The sequence below is a fragment of the Symphalangus syndactylus genome, chromosome 4, assembly GCF_028878055.3.
Source record: "Symphalangus syndactylus isolate Jambi chromosome 4, NHGRI_mSymSyn1-v2.1_pri, whole genome shotgun sequence".
Classification (NCBI taxonomy): Eukaryota; Metazoa; Chordata; class Mammalia; order Primates; family Hylobatidae; genus Symphalangus; species Symphalangus syndactylus.
Genome location: NC_072426.2, coordinates 52,425,067 through 52,441,230, shown reverse-complemented (window position 1 = coordinate 52,441,230; position 16,164 = coordinate 52,425,067). Strand labels below are relative to the sequence as shown.

The window sequence follows — 16,164 nt, the reverse complement described above, 5'->3', positions numbered from 1 at the left end:
AATTTGTGTGACCCACTTTATTGCAGTGGTCTGGAACCAAACCCATATTGTCTCCAAGGTATGCCTGTTCATGGTTTAAAACACGACTATTTTATTTATCATATACTGAAAGACTACATTTGAGTAGGTATATGTTGTTGATTTAAGATTCATTTTTTTCCTCCTAACATATAATCTGCTAGGGTATTCAAGTAACGGCCACTACTCCATCAATGAGAGCTGTAAGATTTGAAACTGGATTGATTGAACTGGAACTTTCTAACCGACTTCAAACCAAAGCTTCACCAGGAAGTAGCAGCTATCTGAAACTATTTGGCAAATGCCAGGTGGATTTAAATCTGGCATTAGGACAAATTGTCAAACATCAGGTGAGTACAGAATATGTTGATGTTAGAACTATGGCTTTTAAATTTTGCACATCAATTTTAACTACTGTAACTTACGTATTATTATATTTACAAAAATATTTAGTTGAATTTCCTAAAGTTTCTGATTATAAATTCAATGAAAACTCATTTACCTTGGCATTTCATTGAATATTGTAGCTGCATATTGTTATAGTTTAGTGCAGATGCACTCACATAAAACTTAATCCAGTATCTTCATAATCATTTGCTTGTAATTTATTTTGCTAAACATTTTTTATTTCAGTCTTGTACTAACATTAGTCAGTTCTTAAAATGTTAAGTGTATACCTTTCCTGTAGAATATTAGCAAGTTCTGCATATAGTAATGTTAAATAAAGTTAAAAAACAGCAGTTAGATTCTCTATTTTATAAAAATGAATGTTCACAGCTTATTGGAGATTTTTTTTGTTTTTATTTTGCCAAAAATTATGATGTAGATTTTAATCTTTTTTCCTCTTTGAAGAACCAAATAGAAAAATGCCAGTCACAGTTTCAAAACTGAATCGCTGCATTAAAGATATGAGGAAAAAATGAACAAAAATTTCTTGTCATCTCTTAGAGGTTCTGATTATTTTGAAATATTTAATACATTGCCATTTAGAATATGGACCTCATCCTAACTTTTATATAAAGTTTATCTACAACTTCATATTTACCTCTTGCATGGCTATTTTGTATATTAATTTCAAGTGTTTATGGTACTGAGTATAAGGAATATACATTAACAGCTGAATTTGAGAAGAATGTATTATAGTTTTTTTGGTGAACAATACCATTAATAATGTTTAGTTTCATATTAAAACTTTTTCCATTATTTTATTTTATTGAGCTTTAAATTTTATTTTAGGTTTATGAAGAAGCTGGTTCTGATTTTCATCAAGTTGCCTATTTTAAAACCAGAATTGGATTAAGAAATGCCCTCCGAGAAGAAATCAGTGGTTCTTCAGATAGGGAAGCTGTGCTTATTACTTTGAATAGACCAATTGTTTATGCACAGCCTGTGGCCTTTGATAGAGGTAAGATAAAGTCAATCACTACTATCCTCTGGGATCTAGGAATGCTTTGTTAATGCTAGATAAAAATCTTGTAGTTGGCCGGGCGCGGTGGCTGACGCTTGTAATCCCAGCACTTTGGGAGGCCAAGGCAGGCGGATCACGAGGTCAGGAGATCGAGACCACGGTGAAACCCCGTCTCTACTAAAAAATAGAAAAAAAAAAAAATTAGTCGGGCGTGGTGGCGGGCGCCTGTAGTCCCAGCTACTCGGAGAAGCTGAGGCAGGAGAATGGCATGAACCCGGGAGGCGGAGCTTGCAGTGAGCCGAGATTGCGCCACTGTACTCCAGCCTGGGCGACAGAGCAGGACTCCGTATCAAAAAAAAAAAAAAAAAAAAAAAAAAAAAATCTTGTAGTTTACTGGTGTAAATGCTTCACAGCTAAATGGTTCCTAAATCTGAAATGTGTGTATCCAAAAAAGAAAAAAAATCTTGCTTTTTCCCTTCAGTTTTTAAAAGTTATTTTACATTTTAAAGTTATTTTGTCTTCTGCATGGATACATAGGAGTGTCTGCTTCAGATTATATAATTGTAATGCTGAATTTTTTTGTTTTGATAATTAATGCACCCATTTGTGTTTTGGCACTGTGTTTATTTTTATATTCTACAAACATTTTTCATGTACTGCCTAGAAGTGGAATACAAAAATAAACAACAGTATCCCTGCCCTCAAGAACCTGTCAGTCCAGTGGAAAAGAAAACAAAGTAGACTACACAGTGGAGTTAGAGATGTGTTCTTGGTTCTGAGGAGTTCTCTACCTTTGCCTGTGCTTCTTAGAGGAGAAACTAATTCTTGATTTGACTTTGAATTAGGAGTTCAGCAGGGAGATAAGGAAATGAAATTTACTTTTATAACCCAGGGCCTAGAACAGTCCCTGGCATACAATAAGAACCAAATAAACATTGATTGAGAGAGAATAAGAATGAATGTGTTTAAACACATAAGTCTAAGAAAATATAGCAGTAGGTTTCATAGAAGAAAATAATGGGAAAGAAGGCTGAACAGGTAGACAAGGTCTAATTAATGTGGATTGGGCAAATATATTTGAACTGTATTTTAGACGTAATGAGGAGCCATTTAAGAAGCCATTTAAGATCTCCATCAGTGATGGACATAGGCTAGTAACAGAATCCTGTTAGAAAATTGCCCTTTTGGCAGTGTTACAGATAACATTTTATTTTGCTGAATCCCATGTACATGTTTTTCAGTTCTCATTTTACTGACCTCTCATCAGCTTTCATCAGCTTCTTAAAGTATTTTGTACCCTTGGTGTCCTTGACACAAAACAGGTCGAGTGCTGGTTTTCCAAAGTAATTGGGACAGGAAGTGTTTCAGATTTTGGATTTTTTCAGATTTTGGTATATTTGTGTATACATAATGAGATGTCTTGGGGCAGGGACCCAAGTTTAAACATGAAATCTATTTATGTTTCATATACACCATATACACATAGCCTGAAGATAATTTTATAAAATATTTTAAATGATTTTGTGCATGAAACAAAGTTTTGACAGCATTTTGGCTGCAGTCTCACATGAGTTCAGATGTGGAATTTTCCATTTGTAGCATCATATCAACATTCAGAAAGTTTTGGGATTTTGGATTTCGGATTAGGGATGCTCAACCTGCATTTGCTTTTCCTCCTGCTTCTCTGGCCTCTCCATCTTTATGTCCTTTTTAGAGGCCCTCCATCTATACACTGCTGTGAAATGAAGGTTTTCCCCTAAGGTTTGTTTCTGTTTAACAAACTCAAACATCTTTGACTTTTCTCTGTAAGTCAGATCCTTTTAATGGTATGTTCCTAGCATTATGTACCTTAAAGAATTTTAAAAGAAGTAACAACTCTACAGATCAAGTCAAGTACCATGTCTGTTTTCATTTGTTATTCCATCCCAGTACCTAACATATAATAGGCATTTCACAAATAAGTTAGAGGGAATGAACAGACCTGGATTTTCTTCTTCCTTGTGCCATTATGTGGTTGCCTGCTTTCTGTTTTTTCATTTGTTATTTAAAAAATGATGACTATATGTCCTCTTAGATCTTTCCCAATTCTAATGCTACAGTTTTCTGGGTGTAATTTTTATTAAGCAACAGGATTTTGCAGCTTTTGAGCTTTACTTAACATATAGATTTACAGTGTTGATTTTAATTTTCTTTCTGCCCTGTCTTAATTATCAAAAGCTGTGCTGTTTTGGCTGAATTATAAGGCTGCCTATGACAACTGGAATGAACAACGAATGGCTTTACATAAGGATATTCATATGGCTACAAAGGAAGTAGTAGATATGCTACCTGGTATCCAGCAAACATCAGCCCAGGCCTTTGGGACTCTTTTTCTCCAGCTCACTGTCAATGATCTGGGAATTTGCCTACCTATCACAAATACTGCACAGGTACAAAAAGTCAAGTCATATTCCAGGATTAAGAGCCAGGCATTTCTACATAACCATTTCTAAGTATTTAGAGTATAACAATACATTTTTCAGTATAACAGTTTATAACTGTTTAGTAGGTAGCAAGTAAGATTGAATTCCTTCAACTATTACTCATCTCAATGTATTAAATCTGAATCTCATGGGACTTTTCTCTGAAGCACTCTTATATGCTTCAGAATAGTGGTAAGATTGATACCCACCAGATAACTCTTAATTTTTACCTTCATAAAAAGAAGCTTAGTTTCAGAATCATTTTATTGTTTACTTTTTTAACAAGGAAGTCATTGGTATGGACTTGTTTATAAGATGGAAATAAAAGGACATTTAAGAATACTGTTTAATAAACTTACCTGTAACAGAGTAGGGAATTCCAAAATGCTTTTATACTGTAATATTTAATGGTAATGAAACTTCAAAGCAGTGTGTACATGAAGCAGGAGTTTTCGCTTTGCAACTTAGGACAAATTCTCAGGAATATGTAACTGCATGCACGTGTGTAAGAGAGAGAAAAGGCTATGAACACCTGTCAGGCCAAGAAGCAACAGTTTATTAACAGTAGGATACAGAGATCTATATTTTACTCTTACAGTTTACCTTAATAACTTGTAACCAGTTGTTGAATTAATTTATCTTTTAGGATTCTGTTTGGTAAGACAGTGTTAAGAAAAACTTTGGGTTTAAGGATTGGCGGCATTGGTATGTTTGTGTTTCAGGAACTGAAATATAGTAGTTTTTTAATAGCATAATGGGCACTGCCTAGGAAGGCCATAAACACCACAGGTGGGTGGCATAGTGAGAGCATCTCCCCACAACTAAAAGAGAGGCTTGAGATAGAAATGTAGATAGCCCTTCGTATGTTAAATAAGAAAAAAAATGCACATGGCAAGTACATTTCACTTGAGCGATTTAATTTTTAAAAGGCATCTTTCTAAGCTGCTCTTTAATGAACATATCTAGGCTTGACCATTTCTAGATTTCTATTCCTGTGAATCCTGTGAGGATTTCTAAGTTTAAAAAATTGTCACCTTTTGTCTTATTTCTTCTTTAATATATTTTGCAGTCTAATCATACTGGAGACCTTGACACTGGTTCTGCTTTGGTATTAACCATTGAAAGTACTCTCATCACTGCGTGCTCTTCAGAGTCTCTGGTTAGCAAAGGGCATTTCAAAAACTTTTGTATCCGTTTTGCTGACGGATTTGAGACATCATGGGATGACTGGAAACCAGAAATTCGTGGGGATTTAGTGATGAATGCCTGTAAGTGTCTTTTATTTCTATATACAGTTTAGAACTTAAAAAATAAAACATTAAGTCTCCATTTGTGAAATTAAAAGATGCTTAGATATAGCAAATGTTTTTAGACTTTGAGAAAGAAGGGCTATTTGTAGTTACAGGTAACAAACCATATCCGTGAAAAACTACAGCACTGAGCAGTTTTGGTAAGTAAACCAACCAGGCATTCTTTTTGGTACTATAACATTTGAATGTTTACACAGTCCCTGATTTTTCCTGTAATTGATCCATGTTTGACCAGATAAAGCATTTTTGTCCTGTCGGAATCTTGAAAGAAAATGATAAATGTGCAATATCCAACTCAACATAAAACACAGACAAGTTTGTAAATAGCCAGGACCAGGAACTCCAGCCTTAATTAATATTGACGTGAATAAATCCACATGTTCAAATTTGTAGGAGTGCAGAGTGTAACATGAATTCCTGCAGTTCCATAATATTCAAGGTTGGGTATAACTAAAGCTGTGTTTATAGGCCATATTGAAGATACGGAATTTATTTGTATATATTTTTATATTTTAAATATTATAGCAGAGTTGGTAAAGCATCATTAATCTTAATAATAAAGAAAAATTATAAATAAGGAGTTAAAAGGTTGTGAACTAAAATTCCTCAATCTTGTAAAGTAAACTACTTACTTTTTAGGAAGCGGTAGCCCATTGTTTATGTAATTTTTTCCTCTCTCCACTAGAGGGAAATCTTTCTACTTCCCATTTTCTTTGAGGAATGGGAAAATTTCTGTTATTTTTACAAAAATTGAAGTTTTAGCATTCAAAATGAATGAAAAAGTCTTGGTTTTAATGTGTAGGGAAGGAAAAATATCTTTTCCTACTACCCTTTTCGGCTATTTGCTGGGGCTTGTGTAATAAAAGACCAATTAATGAGAGAAAAGCATACAGGTTTATTTAATATGAGGTTTTTTTGTGACATGGAGCCTTCATAAGGAAATGAAGATCCAAAGAAATGGTTAAACCTCAGTATTTTTATGCTAGGTTTGAAGAAGAGTAGAGAGTTGTAGAGCAATGTGAGAAAATAAAAAGGGGTATGAGTTAAGGGTAGTAAACTGGAGGAAACTAACCAAGGCCTGTTTGTTCAGATTCCTCTCAGTGTCCCTCCACTTTGGAGATGAGGATGCTCCTTTCCTCTGGGTATAGGAAGGGCATCTCTCACATGTGGTTCGTATGACCTGCTTCAGAAGAAAGTCAAAGTCCTTCCTGCATCTGCTGCTTCTCAAATTGCTTCAGTTTAAAATACCTTCCATATGACAAGATGCCATTTTAGAAGGCAGTGTGTACTGAACCCCATCAAATACTTTGCATTTAGATAATTATAGGTAAAATACCAGTACTTATTTGAAATACTTCAGGTTACTGAGAAGAGTTGATATGGAAATACTCATGCCTATTATCCAAAAGACCAATATCAGCCTACAACAGAAATCTTTATAGATTTATTATTTTACACAATAGTTATACATGTTTTTTTAAAATCAGTAAAGCATATATTTTGTTTTTTTAATGAAAGACAAAAATAAATTTAGTGATTTTTATTAAGGTGACAGCTTTACCATCATTGTATTTATTAAAATAAGTAGAATATATTTGGGAAAAAAGGAAGTAAACCATTTCCTTAACAGTTTATCTTAAAGGGCAAATGCATAAGATATAAAATGAGAAATATGCTCTGATTCAGAATCAGAAATATACATTACAAAATGAACAAATAATTTAGCACCTCAGTATATATTCTGTTAATACAGAACACTAACACGCTGGTACTCATGATACTCAGAATAATTTATTTTGGGTTTTAGAGGGGACTAACTGACATGCTTCTGTAACATGCTTATTGTTTGGGTTTCTCGGGAGGGGGCCAGAAGGAGATAAACAGAGTAGTTATGTAATTGACATATTTATAAAAATTCCAAATGATAAAATGGACAAATTAGTTTGCTAGTTTATAGTTTTTGTTAGTAATAAGTATACCTCAATATTTTTGAACAAAGGTGATGTGTATAGGGCAGAGAAATAAGGAATGTTAGGATTATGCCTTAGAATTTTTTTTAACAGATCATTTTTAAAACATACTCTAGAAAAAAAGGTGACCCAGTAAAATTTCTTCTCTAGGTGATAATGTTTATTGAGAAATGCATTAAAAATTAGCAAGGACAGTCTATAGGAAGAGTTCAAAGAACTATTTAAGTAGATAGTAAATATTAGGACAATATCATGAATGTGTATTTAGACAAAATAAACCATCAGAAGTTTAGATGTCTGCAAGCTCTCTGTAAAACCTGGGTAGCATTTGGTCATCAGAGCAGAAAAATTACCATCCTGGATTCAGCCTAATGGTTGCTCCAAGTCATCATTCTGTCTGTGATACAGAAACCACAGGTATCATGGGGAAGAGACTAGTTGATTTCTTAGTCCTCATTTTCAGGATTCAGATCTGCGTCTAAAAATCGTAATATTCCTTATTAATTCATCATGGCTCTATATTCTATGAGTTTATATATTCATTTTTTAAGCTTAATGTTTTTGTTGCTTTTTAGAGACAGAATCTTGCTCTGTTACCTAGGCTGGAGTGCAGTGGTGCCATCATAGCTCACTGCAGCCTTGAACTACTGAGCTCAAGCAATCCTCCCGCCTCAGCCCCCCAAGTAGCTGGGACCACAGGCACATGCCACCATACCTGGATAATTTTTAAATTTCCTGTATAGATGGAGTCTCACTATGTTGCCCAGGCTGGTCTTGAACTCCTAGCCTCAAGTGATCTTGTGGCCTTGACCTCCCAAAGCACTGGGTTTATAGGTGTGAGCCACCACACCTAGCCCTTAAGCTTAATTTTTAAAAATTCTCTACTCCTTCTTGGGATAGGAAATCCTAAAAGTTTTCTTCTCTCTTTTTATTTACTAATTCTTCCTTTCACTTGGCCTCAGTTATGTTATTCAGATTTCAAAGGGTTTTCATTCTAGCATTCTTGGATTTGAAAGGGTAATGTAAGTCTTAAATTTGTTCAGATTTGTAACCATGACTACAAAGATGAATTGAGTGACACTCCAAAACCAAATCTAGTTATTTCTTAATTAGAATTTGTATGTGAGACACAGCTACTATACAGTTCAAAGGTATAATTTAGATGTTAAAGTTATTGGCAGTCTTTAAAAAAACCATAATAACAAGTAGATTCTCTCTCACAAACCAAGTTGTAATATTTCTAAGTTGGAAAGATTTTTCCCTTTTGAAATTTTTCAAAGACAGAAATGTAACACCAAATTACCTAAAATATGAATAGTAAGCTCAAATTTAAGTAACATGTGAATACCAATTTAGGATTCAGAGTGAATTACAAAAGGACATTAAAGATATATGTACTCTAGAGTTTAAATTGATATTTAGTTTCTTCTAAGGATAACTGAGGAAGGTCTTAATTCTATGTTTAGAGTTTACTTTGTTTGAAAGTTGCTTCAACTTTTACTGCGTAAAATTGTTGAATTTAATTAACATCTTTTTTGAAGCTGAAGTTACCAGATTAAAGCTAGGTGGTAGTAAGTGTTTCAAAGTTAAAGTAGATATATTCTGGAGATAGGTCCATGATCTTGAGATTGACATCATAGCCTTCAGCCATTTTTTTTCTCATAAAATGTTCTATGTCAAAAGAGAAGGTAAGACTGATGAATCATGTGTCTGACCTAATGTGGCAGCTCTTAGTTGCCAAAATTCTATTTTAAGTCATTTGCATTCTCAAAGTGCCATTCATTTATGATAACAAATTGTCATAGCATCCTGGATATTAGTGGATAAGCCATCTAGAGTGTCAGAGTTGGCCACGTGTTGTCACTCAAATAAGGAAATCACATGCAGAAAGTAAAGCTAAAACTGCAGTTAAATTATTTAAATCATAGAATAAAATATTGTGAAATATGGAATCGATCTTATGAGTCATTAAGATAGCCCCTTCATTCCAACAATTAAGAACTAAAATCTAGGAAGGATAGTAATCCTCTTTGTATTTAGATGATAATCTTGTGTGAAAAATTAAAGAGTACAATATATAATCACAAATGTATTTTTATTGAAAACTATTTTTGGGATGATTTTTGTACAGGTGTAGTTCCAGATGGCACTTATGAAGTATGTTCAAGAACTACGGGACAAGCAGCAGCTGGTAGGTTCACATTCAGCATTATTTTGTGTTAGATAGAATTCTGCCTTTATTTTAATGGTAAGAGAATCTTTTGGCTAAGCTAATTCTGGTGTTCACTAATTTTAAAAAAAACTTTTGTATTAGAACATTTGTATTTATTTAACAATTATTAATCAGACACCTACTGTGTGTATATATATATGTGTGTATATATATATGTGTATATATATATACTACAAGATGTTTTAGAAAAGATTAAAATGAATAAGATACACTTTCTATCCTCCATACTTTTAAATTCTTACAATGTAGTTAAGGCACATGCAGCAAAATTACATTGAAATATGTGATATGTACAATAAAACATAAAATTCCAGTTGCTATTGAAATGTATAAAAAGAAGAGAATATTTTCAAATATGGGAGAATACTGGGATCAGAGAAAACTTCATGGAGGGACAAACATTTAAACAAGCACTCCAAGGACGGGATAAATCTTTCTTAAGCAAAAACTGGGAGATGTGGGCCAGAGAAAATTTAGGCAGAGAGAATAATATAACATGAATCATGATGTTAAAGCACAGTATTCAGATTTGTCCAATTTATCTAGAATAGAGTTATATAAAAAAAAAAGATGGAAAAATGTTAAATGCCAAATTAAGGAGTTTGATTTGGTGGGTAGTGGGTAGGCTAGCCATTGAATGTTTCTGAACAAGAAGGCAAATGACACTATCAAAGGAACACTTTCAAAGATTAGAGGGCAAAAAAGCCTAGGAAACCAGTTAGGAGGTAACTATGAAAGTGGTCATGTGTCTTGACTAAGATGATAGCACAATGTAAATTTTTATTATTTTGCTTGTTATAAAATTGGACAGGGTGAGCTACAGAGATACTTATTTAAGGGCTCTTAAAATGTTGAGAGAGGTAGAAATTGATTAAGGCTGGTAGATTGCCAGTCTCTCCTTACTGTTCTCTGTTTCCCTCCCCAAGCCTAGCCTTAGTGCTCATCCTAAGTTACCGTAGAAAGCACCAAGGCCTAGAGTCTGACAAAGAACTGGAAAAGTTAGAGAATTTTCAACTGAGGTCACAAATAAATCTTTGTGAGGACTTTTAAGTGACAACAACCCACTTAGATTAGATTAACCAAAAGGGGATGCTTATAAAAAGGACATTTTCAGACTACAATTAGGAATGGTTATTTCAGGGACGAGACGGAACCAGGTCAATTCAGGAACCCTTAGGAACTACTAGAACCAAGATCCCAGCTGTTACCAAGACTCTGTAGCTCTTATCTTTGCTTCTTTGCTCCCCTCTTGGCTACTTGTTTTTCTTCTTTTAACTTGTAACCTCTTTCTTATACATGGCAAGAAACATTGTGGAGTCTCGTTTCTCCACCCTCAAGTCATTAGAGAAGGACCAACCTTTCCTCAAGTCCAGGCAAAGTATCTTATTTTTCCAACTTTGACCTTCACCTGGACCAATTACCTAATTAATTCTGTCTAATGAGCTAAGGTCATGGCAATTCCTACTACAGCTATAGGATGGTGGATCAGCTTGGGGTCAGGGAGTGAACCTGTAGTTCATAGGGAAAAAGAAAATAGGTGCTATACAGAGGAAACAGTAGACGCACTCTGTACACATAGAGAAATCAATCCTGTAGTCTGATGTTTCTGATAAGTTTAGCAGCGAAAGACATTAGTTATTATATGTGGCCATCATCCATTTTATTACTTTGTAAAGTTATTTCAGTTTCTATACTCAGGACTTAACAAAAATGCAACTTCTTTATTTAAACAGAAAGCAGTAGTGCTGGAACCTGGACACTCAATGTATTGTGGAAAATGTGTGGAATTGATGTTCACATGGATCCTAACATTGGCAAAAGGCTTAATGCTCTGGGCAATACTCTTACAACACTGACAGGAGAGGAAGACATAGATGACATTGCTGACTTAAATTCAGTGAACATAGCTGACCTGTCAGATGAGGATGAAGTTGATACTATGTCTCCCACTATCCATACTGTAAGTAAACTCACTGTTAGAATTTTTCAGGATTGGCTTTTACCCTGAGACAGGGATATTTTTTGTTCAGTGTTATTTAGTATATTATAGTTGCTATTTGTGGAGGAAGGCAAGGGAGTGGTGGTTCGCTGTGTCTACATTTCATAATACTGTCTTTTAATTGAGTTCTGTGCTACATGTTGACTGTCATCCAACTTGTGCTTTAACCTGTAAGTAAAATAATAATATTAAAACTGAAGTGAGTAGGGAGTGGGGCAGGGTGGGGAATGGGAAGAAATTGCTAACAGGTATGAGGTTTCTAAGTGATGAAAATATTCCCAACTAAGATTTTAATGATGGTTGTACAACTTTGTGAATATACTAAATGGGTGAGTTTTATGGTACGTGAGTTATATCTCAATAAAGATGTTCAAGATGAATTTCAAAGCAAAGTGCATACACGAAATGATACATTTTAAAAATATGTATTTTTATCTATACTATACATTCTGTAGTTTCAAGTTATTTTGTGGCAAAAAGAAACTTACTCTTTGATTTCATTCTGGTATTGATTTTTTAAAATTATTTTCAATATCTTTTAACTACTGTACCATGAAATAGTTTTGTTCTTGGGAAGAAATTTTTTAAAATTTAATATTACTGTTTATTACTTAGAGTTCAGATGGAAGTTCAATAAGTGGAGATGGCCACAAACTCACCTTTGGGCAGCGACTTGTAAATCACCTACTAGGCCTGACACCCCCAAATCAGCGCCATTCTGTTCCTGCAGAGTATCTGTGTGACCCAGAGATGTGGGGCTCCCCTCAGTCTAGCCAGTCCCATTTGAAAGCATGCAGAGCACACTCATGGGGAAACGTAGGTAGCAACTAAATAGATTCCTTATGAAATTGAAGGGATTTAAATCAATGGAGAATTCCAATCTTAATATAGATGGCTTTGATTCTTGCATGCTTTGATTTAGGGTGTTAATTTTGTGATAGTATAGATTTGCTGTGTGACTTGAGGGTGGTATTGACAGATACACTTTTGACTTTTCAGGAAGCCATAGATTATCGAAGACAGGCAGCATCTGCTAGCCAGCCAGGAGAACTTAGAGGAAGAAAAATTATGAAGCGTATAGTGGATATCAGAGAACTGAATGAACAGGCCAAAGTAATAGATGATCTGAAGTATGTATAATGATTTTTAATTTAATATAATGTTCCTTAATTTTAGAATCATAAGATGTTAAAAGTGGAAGAAACTGTATTTGGTCTAATACAAACTCTTTAGTTTATCTGTGATATCACCAGGGTCCAGAGTTGTTTAATAATTTGATCGAGATCATACACTCATTAGTGATAAAGTTAGGCATGCGGCTGGGCGTGGTGGCTGATGCCTATAATCCCAGCACTTTGGGAGGCCGAGGCAGATAGGTCACCTGAGGTTAGGAGTTCAAAACCAGCCTGGGTGACATGGTGAAACCCTGTCTCTACTAAACATACAAAAATTAGCTGGGCATGGTGGTACATGCCTGTAATCCCAGCTACTCGGGAGGCTGAGGCAGGAGAATTGCTTGAGCCCTGGAGGAGGAGGTTGCAGTGAGCCGAGATTGCACCATTGCTCTCCAGCCTGGGTGACACAGCGAGACTCCATCTCCAAAAAAAAAAAAAGCATGAAATCCTAGTGTCCTAGTGTTTTTCACAACTTATTTCTGAGCACTTTATGACTGATGGTTTATGTCACATATATGTATCTTTACATGTGTATTTACTCATATATGTATCTTCACAGGCATATATAAATAAATCCATTAATCTTTATCTGTTGCCTGCTGGATATTACTAAGTAATACTTCTTCTATTACAGTAAATATTCTTGTTGCTAAACTTTGCAATTTTATTTTCCCAAAAGGTAATGGTCATGCCTCATCTTTTCTAATCTGCATATACTTCTACTGATGCTTTTTTTTTTTTTTTTTAAACAATCAAGGACCTTACAGAACTATATGCATTTTGTATAGCAAAAGGTATTGTCTGAAACTTGTCTGTAAGTTATCATGCAGTGATTCACATTTTCCTGTTGACTTACATTACAATTTGAGTTTTGGTCTCAGGGGAAAACATGACTTGAAGCAAAATATACCTTTCCTCCAAAATCTTACCCAAGGCTTATATTATATGTAGAATTTTACGTTCAGACATTTTTTTGCAGAGCGGGTCTATGGTTTTCATGAGATTGCCAAAGAGACTCTTGAAGCAATGGATAAGACACATTTCCTCAAACATTAGAGAGAGGTGTTTTTTGTTTTCTTAACAGTTCGCCAAATAATGAGTGTTAAACTTATTGAGGGTTTTGGCTTGTCTGTATATAATCATCTTTGGTATTCTGACAAGAATTAAAAAGAAGCAAGTAAAAATCAATCTTTGTTATTTCTTTGCAATAATTGCCATATTTGTTTTGCATCCAGAAAATTAGGTGCAAGTGAAGGAACCATAAACCAGGAAATTCAACGTTACCAACAGTTAGAATCTGTGGCTGTGAATGACATTAGAAGAGATGTTCGTAAAAAATTACGGAGGTCCAGTATGCGGGTGAGTTCTCTTTTTTCTTTCAATGCTGGTGACAAAACCACTTGATTTTTTCCTATCATATCTACTGCGTACCAGGTACCATCTAAAGCACGTTACGTGTAATAACCCATTAAATCCTAACAACAACCTTAGGAGGTAGCTTGTGTTATTTTCCTATTTTAAAGATGAAGAAACTGAGACACAGGTCAAGTAATTTGACCAAAGTTATACAGCCAGTAATCCTGAGGAAGACAATAGTCAAACCTAGGTTGTAGGAGTCTATAGTCTACGCCCTTAGACGCTATGTTTTGTCTGTCTTTCATGAAATCACTCTTCTTTTTAGTCTCTAATGTGAACTCTGCAGAAGATGTGAAAAATTTTAAGATGTCTGTTCTTCACCTATACCATTCTCCCAGGTCAGAATTTACCTGTCAGCTACTGTGCATTGTAATGCACTTTATAATCTTTATTTTTTGCAGGTTCAGTCGGTCCCATTAGAATTTGAGTCTAGTAGTAGAAAACTTTTTAAAAACCATTTTGCCCTTTTGTTGCTTCATTTTTAAAATGAAAGGTAACTTGTTAAGAGTTATCAATTCACAAGTGTACCCACCTGGGCCTGGTGCTTTTTGTTTTGTAAAGTTATTAATCCAGTCCTTTAGTAAATGCAGGCCTATTTGGATTGTCTCTTTCGTCTCTCCATTTTAGAAAATTGTACGTTTCAAGGAATCGGTCTATTTCATCTAGGTGATCAAATCTGTGGGCATAGATTTGTTCACTGTATTCTTGTATTCTTTAAATAGCCATAGGATCTGTTGTTGTATACCCTCCCTTATTGCTGATGTTAGTAATTTGTGTCTTTCTTTTTTTCTTAGTTGTCCTGGCTAGGGGCTTATCAATTTTATTGATCTTTTCAAAGAACCAGCTTTGGTTTTGTTGATTTTTCTCTATTGATTTCCTGTTTGTTTTATTTCTGCTCTAATTTTTATTATTACTTTTTTTCTGCTTAATTTGGATTTAATTTGCCCTTTTTTTCTAGTTTTCTAAGATAGAAGCTTAGATAATTGATGTTAGATCTTTTCTGATGTATGCATTCAATTCTATAAATTGTCCTCTAAGCACTGCTTTTGCTGTGTTGCACTAATTTTGATAAGTGTGTTTTGATTTTCTTTTATATTTTAAAATTTCTCTTCAGATTTTTTCTTCAACTCATCTTCAGGTATCTTTCTGTTGATTTCTGGTTAAATTCCACTGTGGTCTAAGAGCAGACATTTTATGATTTATAATTTTTTTTTTTTTTTGAGACAGAGTCTCGCTCTGTTGCCCAGACTGGAGTGCAGTGGTGTGATCTTGGTGTACTGCAATCTCCACCTCCCAGGTTCAAGCAGTTCTCTCCCTCAGCCTCCCAAGTAGCTGGGATTACAGGCACCCACCACCACTCCTGGCTAATTTTTGTATTTTTAGTAGAGACGGGTTTCACCATCTTGGCCAGGCTGGTCTTGAATGCCTTACCTCATGATCCACCTGCCTTGGCCTCTCAAAATGCTGGGATTACAGGTGTGAGCCACCATGCCTGGCCATGATTTATAATTTTTAAAAATGTGTTAAGGTATGCTTTTTGGTCCAGAACGTGGTCTCTCTCTGTGCAAGTTCCATGTGAGCTTGAGAAGAATGTGTATTCTGATATTGTTAGATGAAGTTGTCTATAGGTGTTGATTATATCCAATTGACTGATGATGTTGTTGAGTTCAACTATGTCCTTATTGATTTTTTTGTGTACTAGATATGTCCATTTCTGATAAAAGGTTATTGAAGTCTCAAACTGTAATAGTGGATTCATCTGTTTCTCCTTGCATTTCTCTTAGTTTGGGCCTCACATAGTTTGACACTCAGTTGTTTTGTTTTTAAGAAATAGGGTTTCACTCTGTTGCACAGGCTGGAGTGCAGTGGTGCAATCATAGCTCACTACAACCTCAAATTCCTGGGCTCAAGCAATCCTCCTCCTTCAGCCTCCCAAGTAGCTGGGACCACAGCACATGACACCATGCCTGGCAGGATTATAAAACAGTTTTTGTGGAGACAGGGTCTTTCTATGTTGCCCAGGCTGGTCTCAAACTCCTGGCCTCAGGCAATCCTCCTGCTTTTGACTTTCAAAGTGCTAGGATTACAGGTGTGATCCTAGGATTACAGGCTGATCCACCATGCTCAGCCCACTCTGTTGTTAGGCATGTACACATTAGGGATTGCTACTTGT

At 35.0% G+C, this 16,164-nt stretch overlaps 1 protein-coding gene across 8 annotated transcripts in view; it reads left to right on the top strand.

Moving 5' to 3' along the window:
* The window catches only part of BLTP1 (bridge-like lipid transfer protein family member 1), a 216,795-nt gene that overhangs the window by 158,922 nt on the left and 41,709 nt on the right, over positions 1–16,164 (top strand). For 6 of the 8 annotated variants that reach the window (XM_063637920.1, XM_055274665.1, XM_063637919.1 and 3 more), the window contains 8 exons: positions 183–368; positions 1,255–1,423; positions 3,644–3,855; positions 4,958–5,156; positions 9,300–9,359; positions 11,135–11,361; positions 12,400–12,530; positions 13,811–13,934. In XM_063637920.1, the coding sequence (XP_063493990.1) occupies positions 183–368; positions 1,255–1,423; positions 3,644–3,855; positions 4,958–5,156; positions 9,300–9,359; positions 11,135–11,361; positions 12,400–12,530; positions 13,811–13,934 (1,308 nt within the window). Of the gene's footprint in view, positions 1–182; positions 369–1,254; positions 1,424–3,643; positions 3,856–4,957; positions 5,157–9,299; positions 9,360–11,134; positions 11,362–12,015; positions 12,217–12,399; positions 12,531–13,810; positions 13,935–16,164 lie in introns of all 8 variants that reach the window. The other 2 variants (XM_055274662.1, XM_063637918.1) reach the window with 1 other exon arrangement.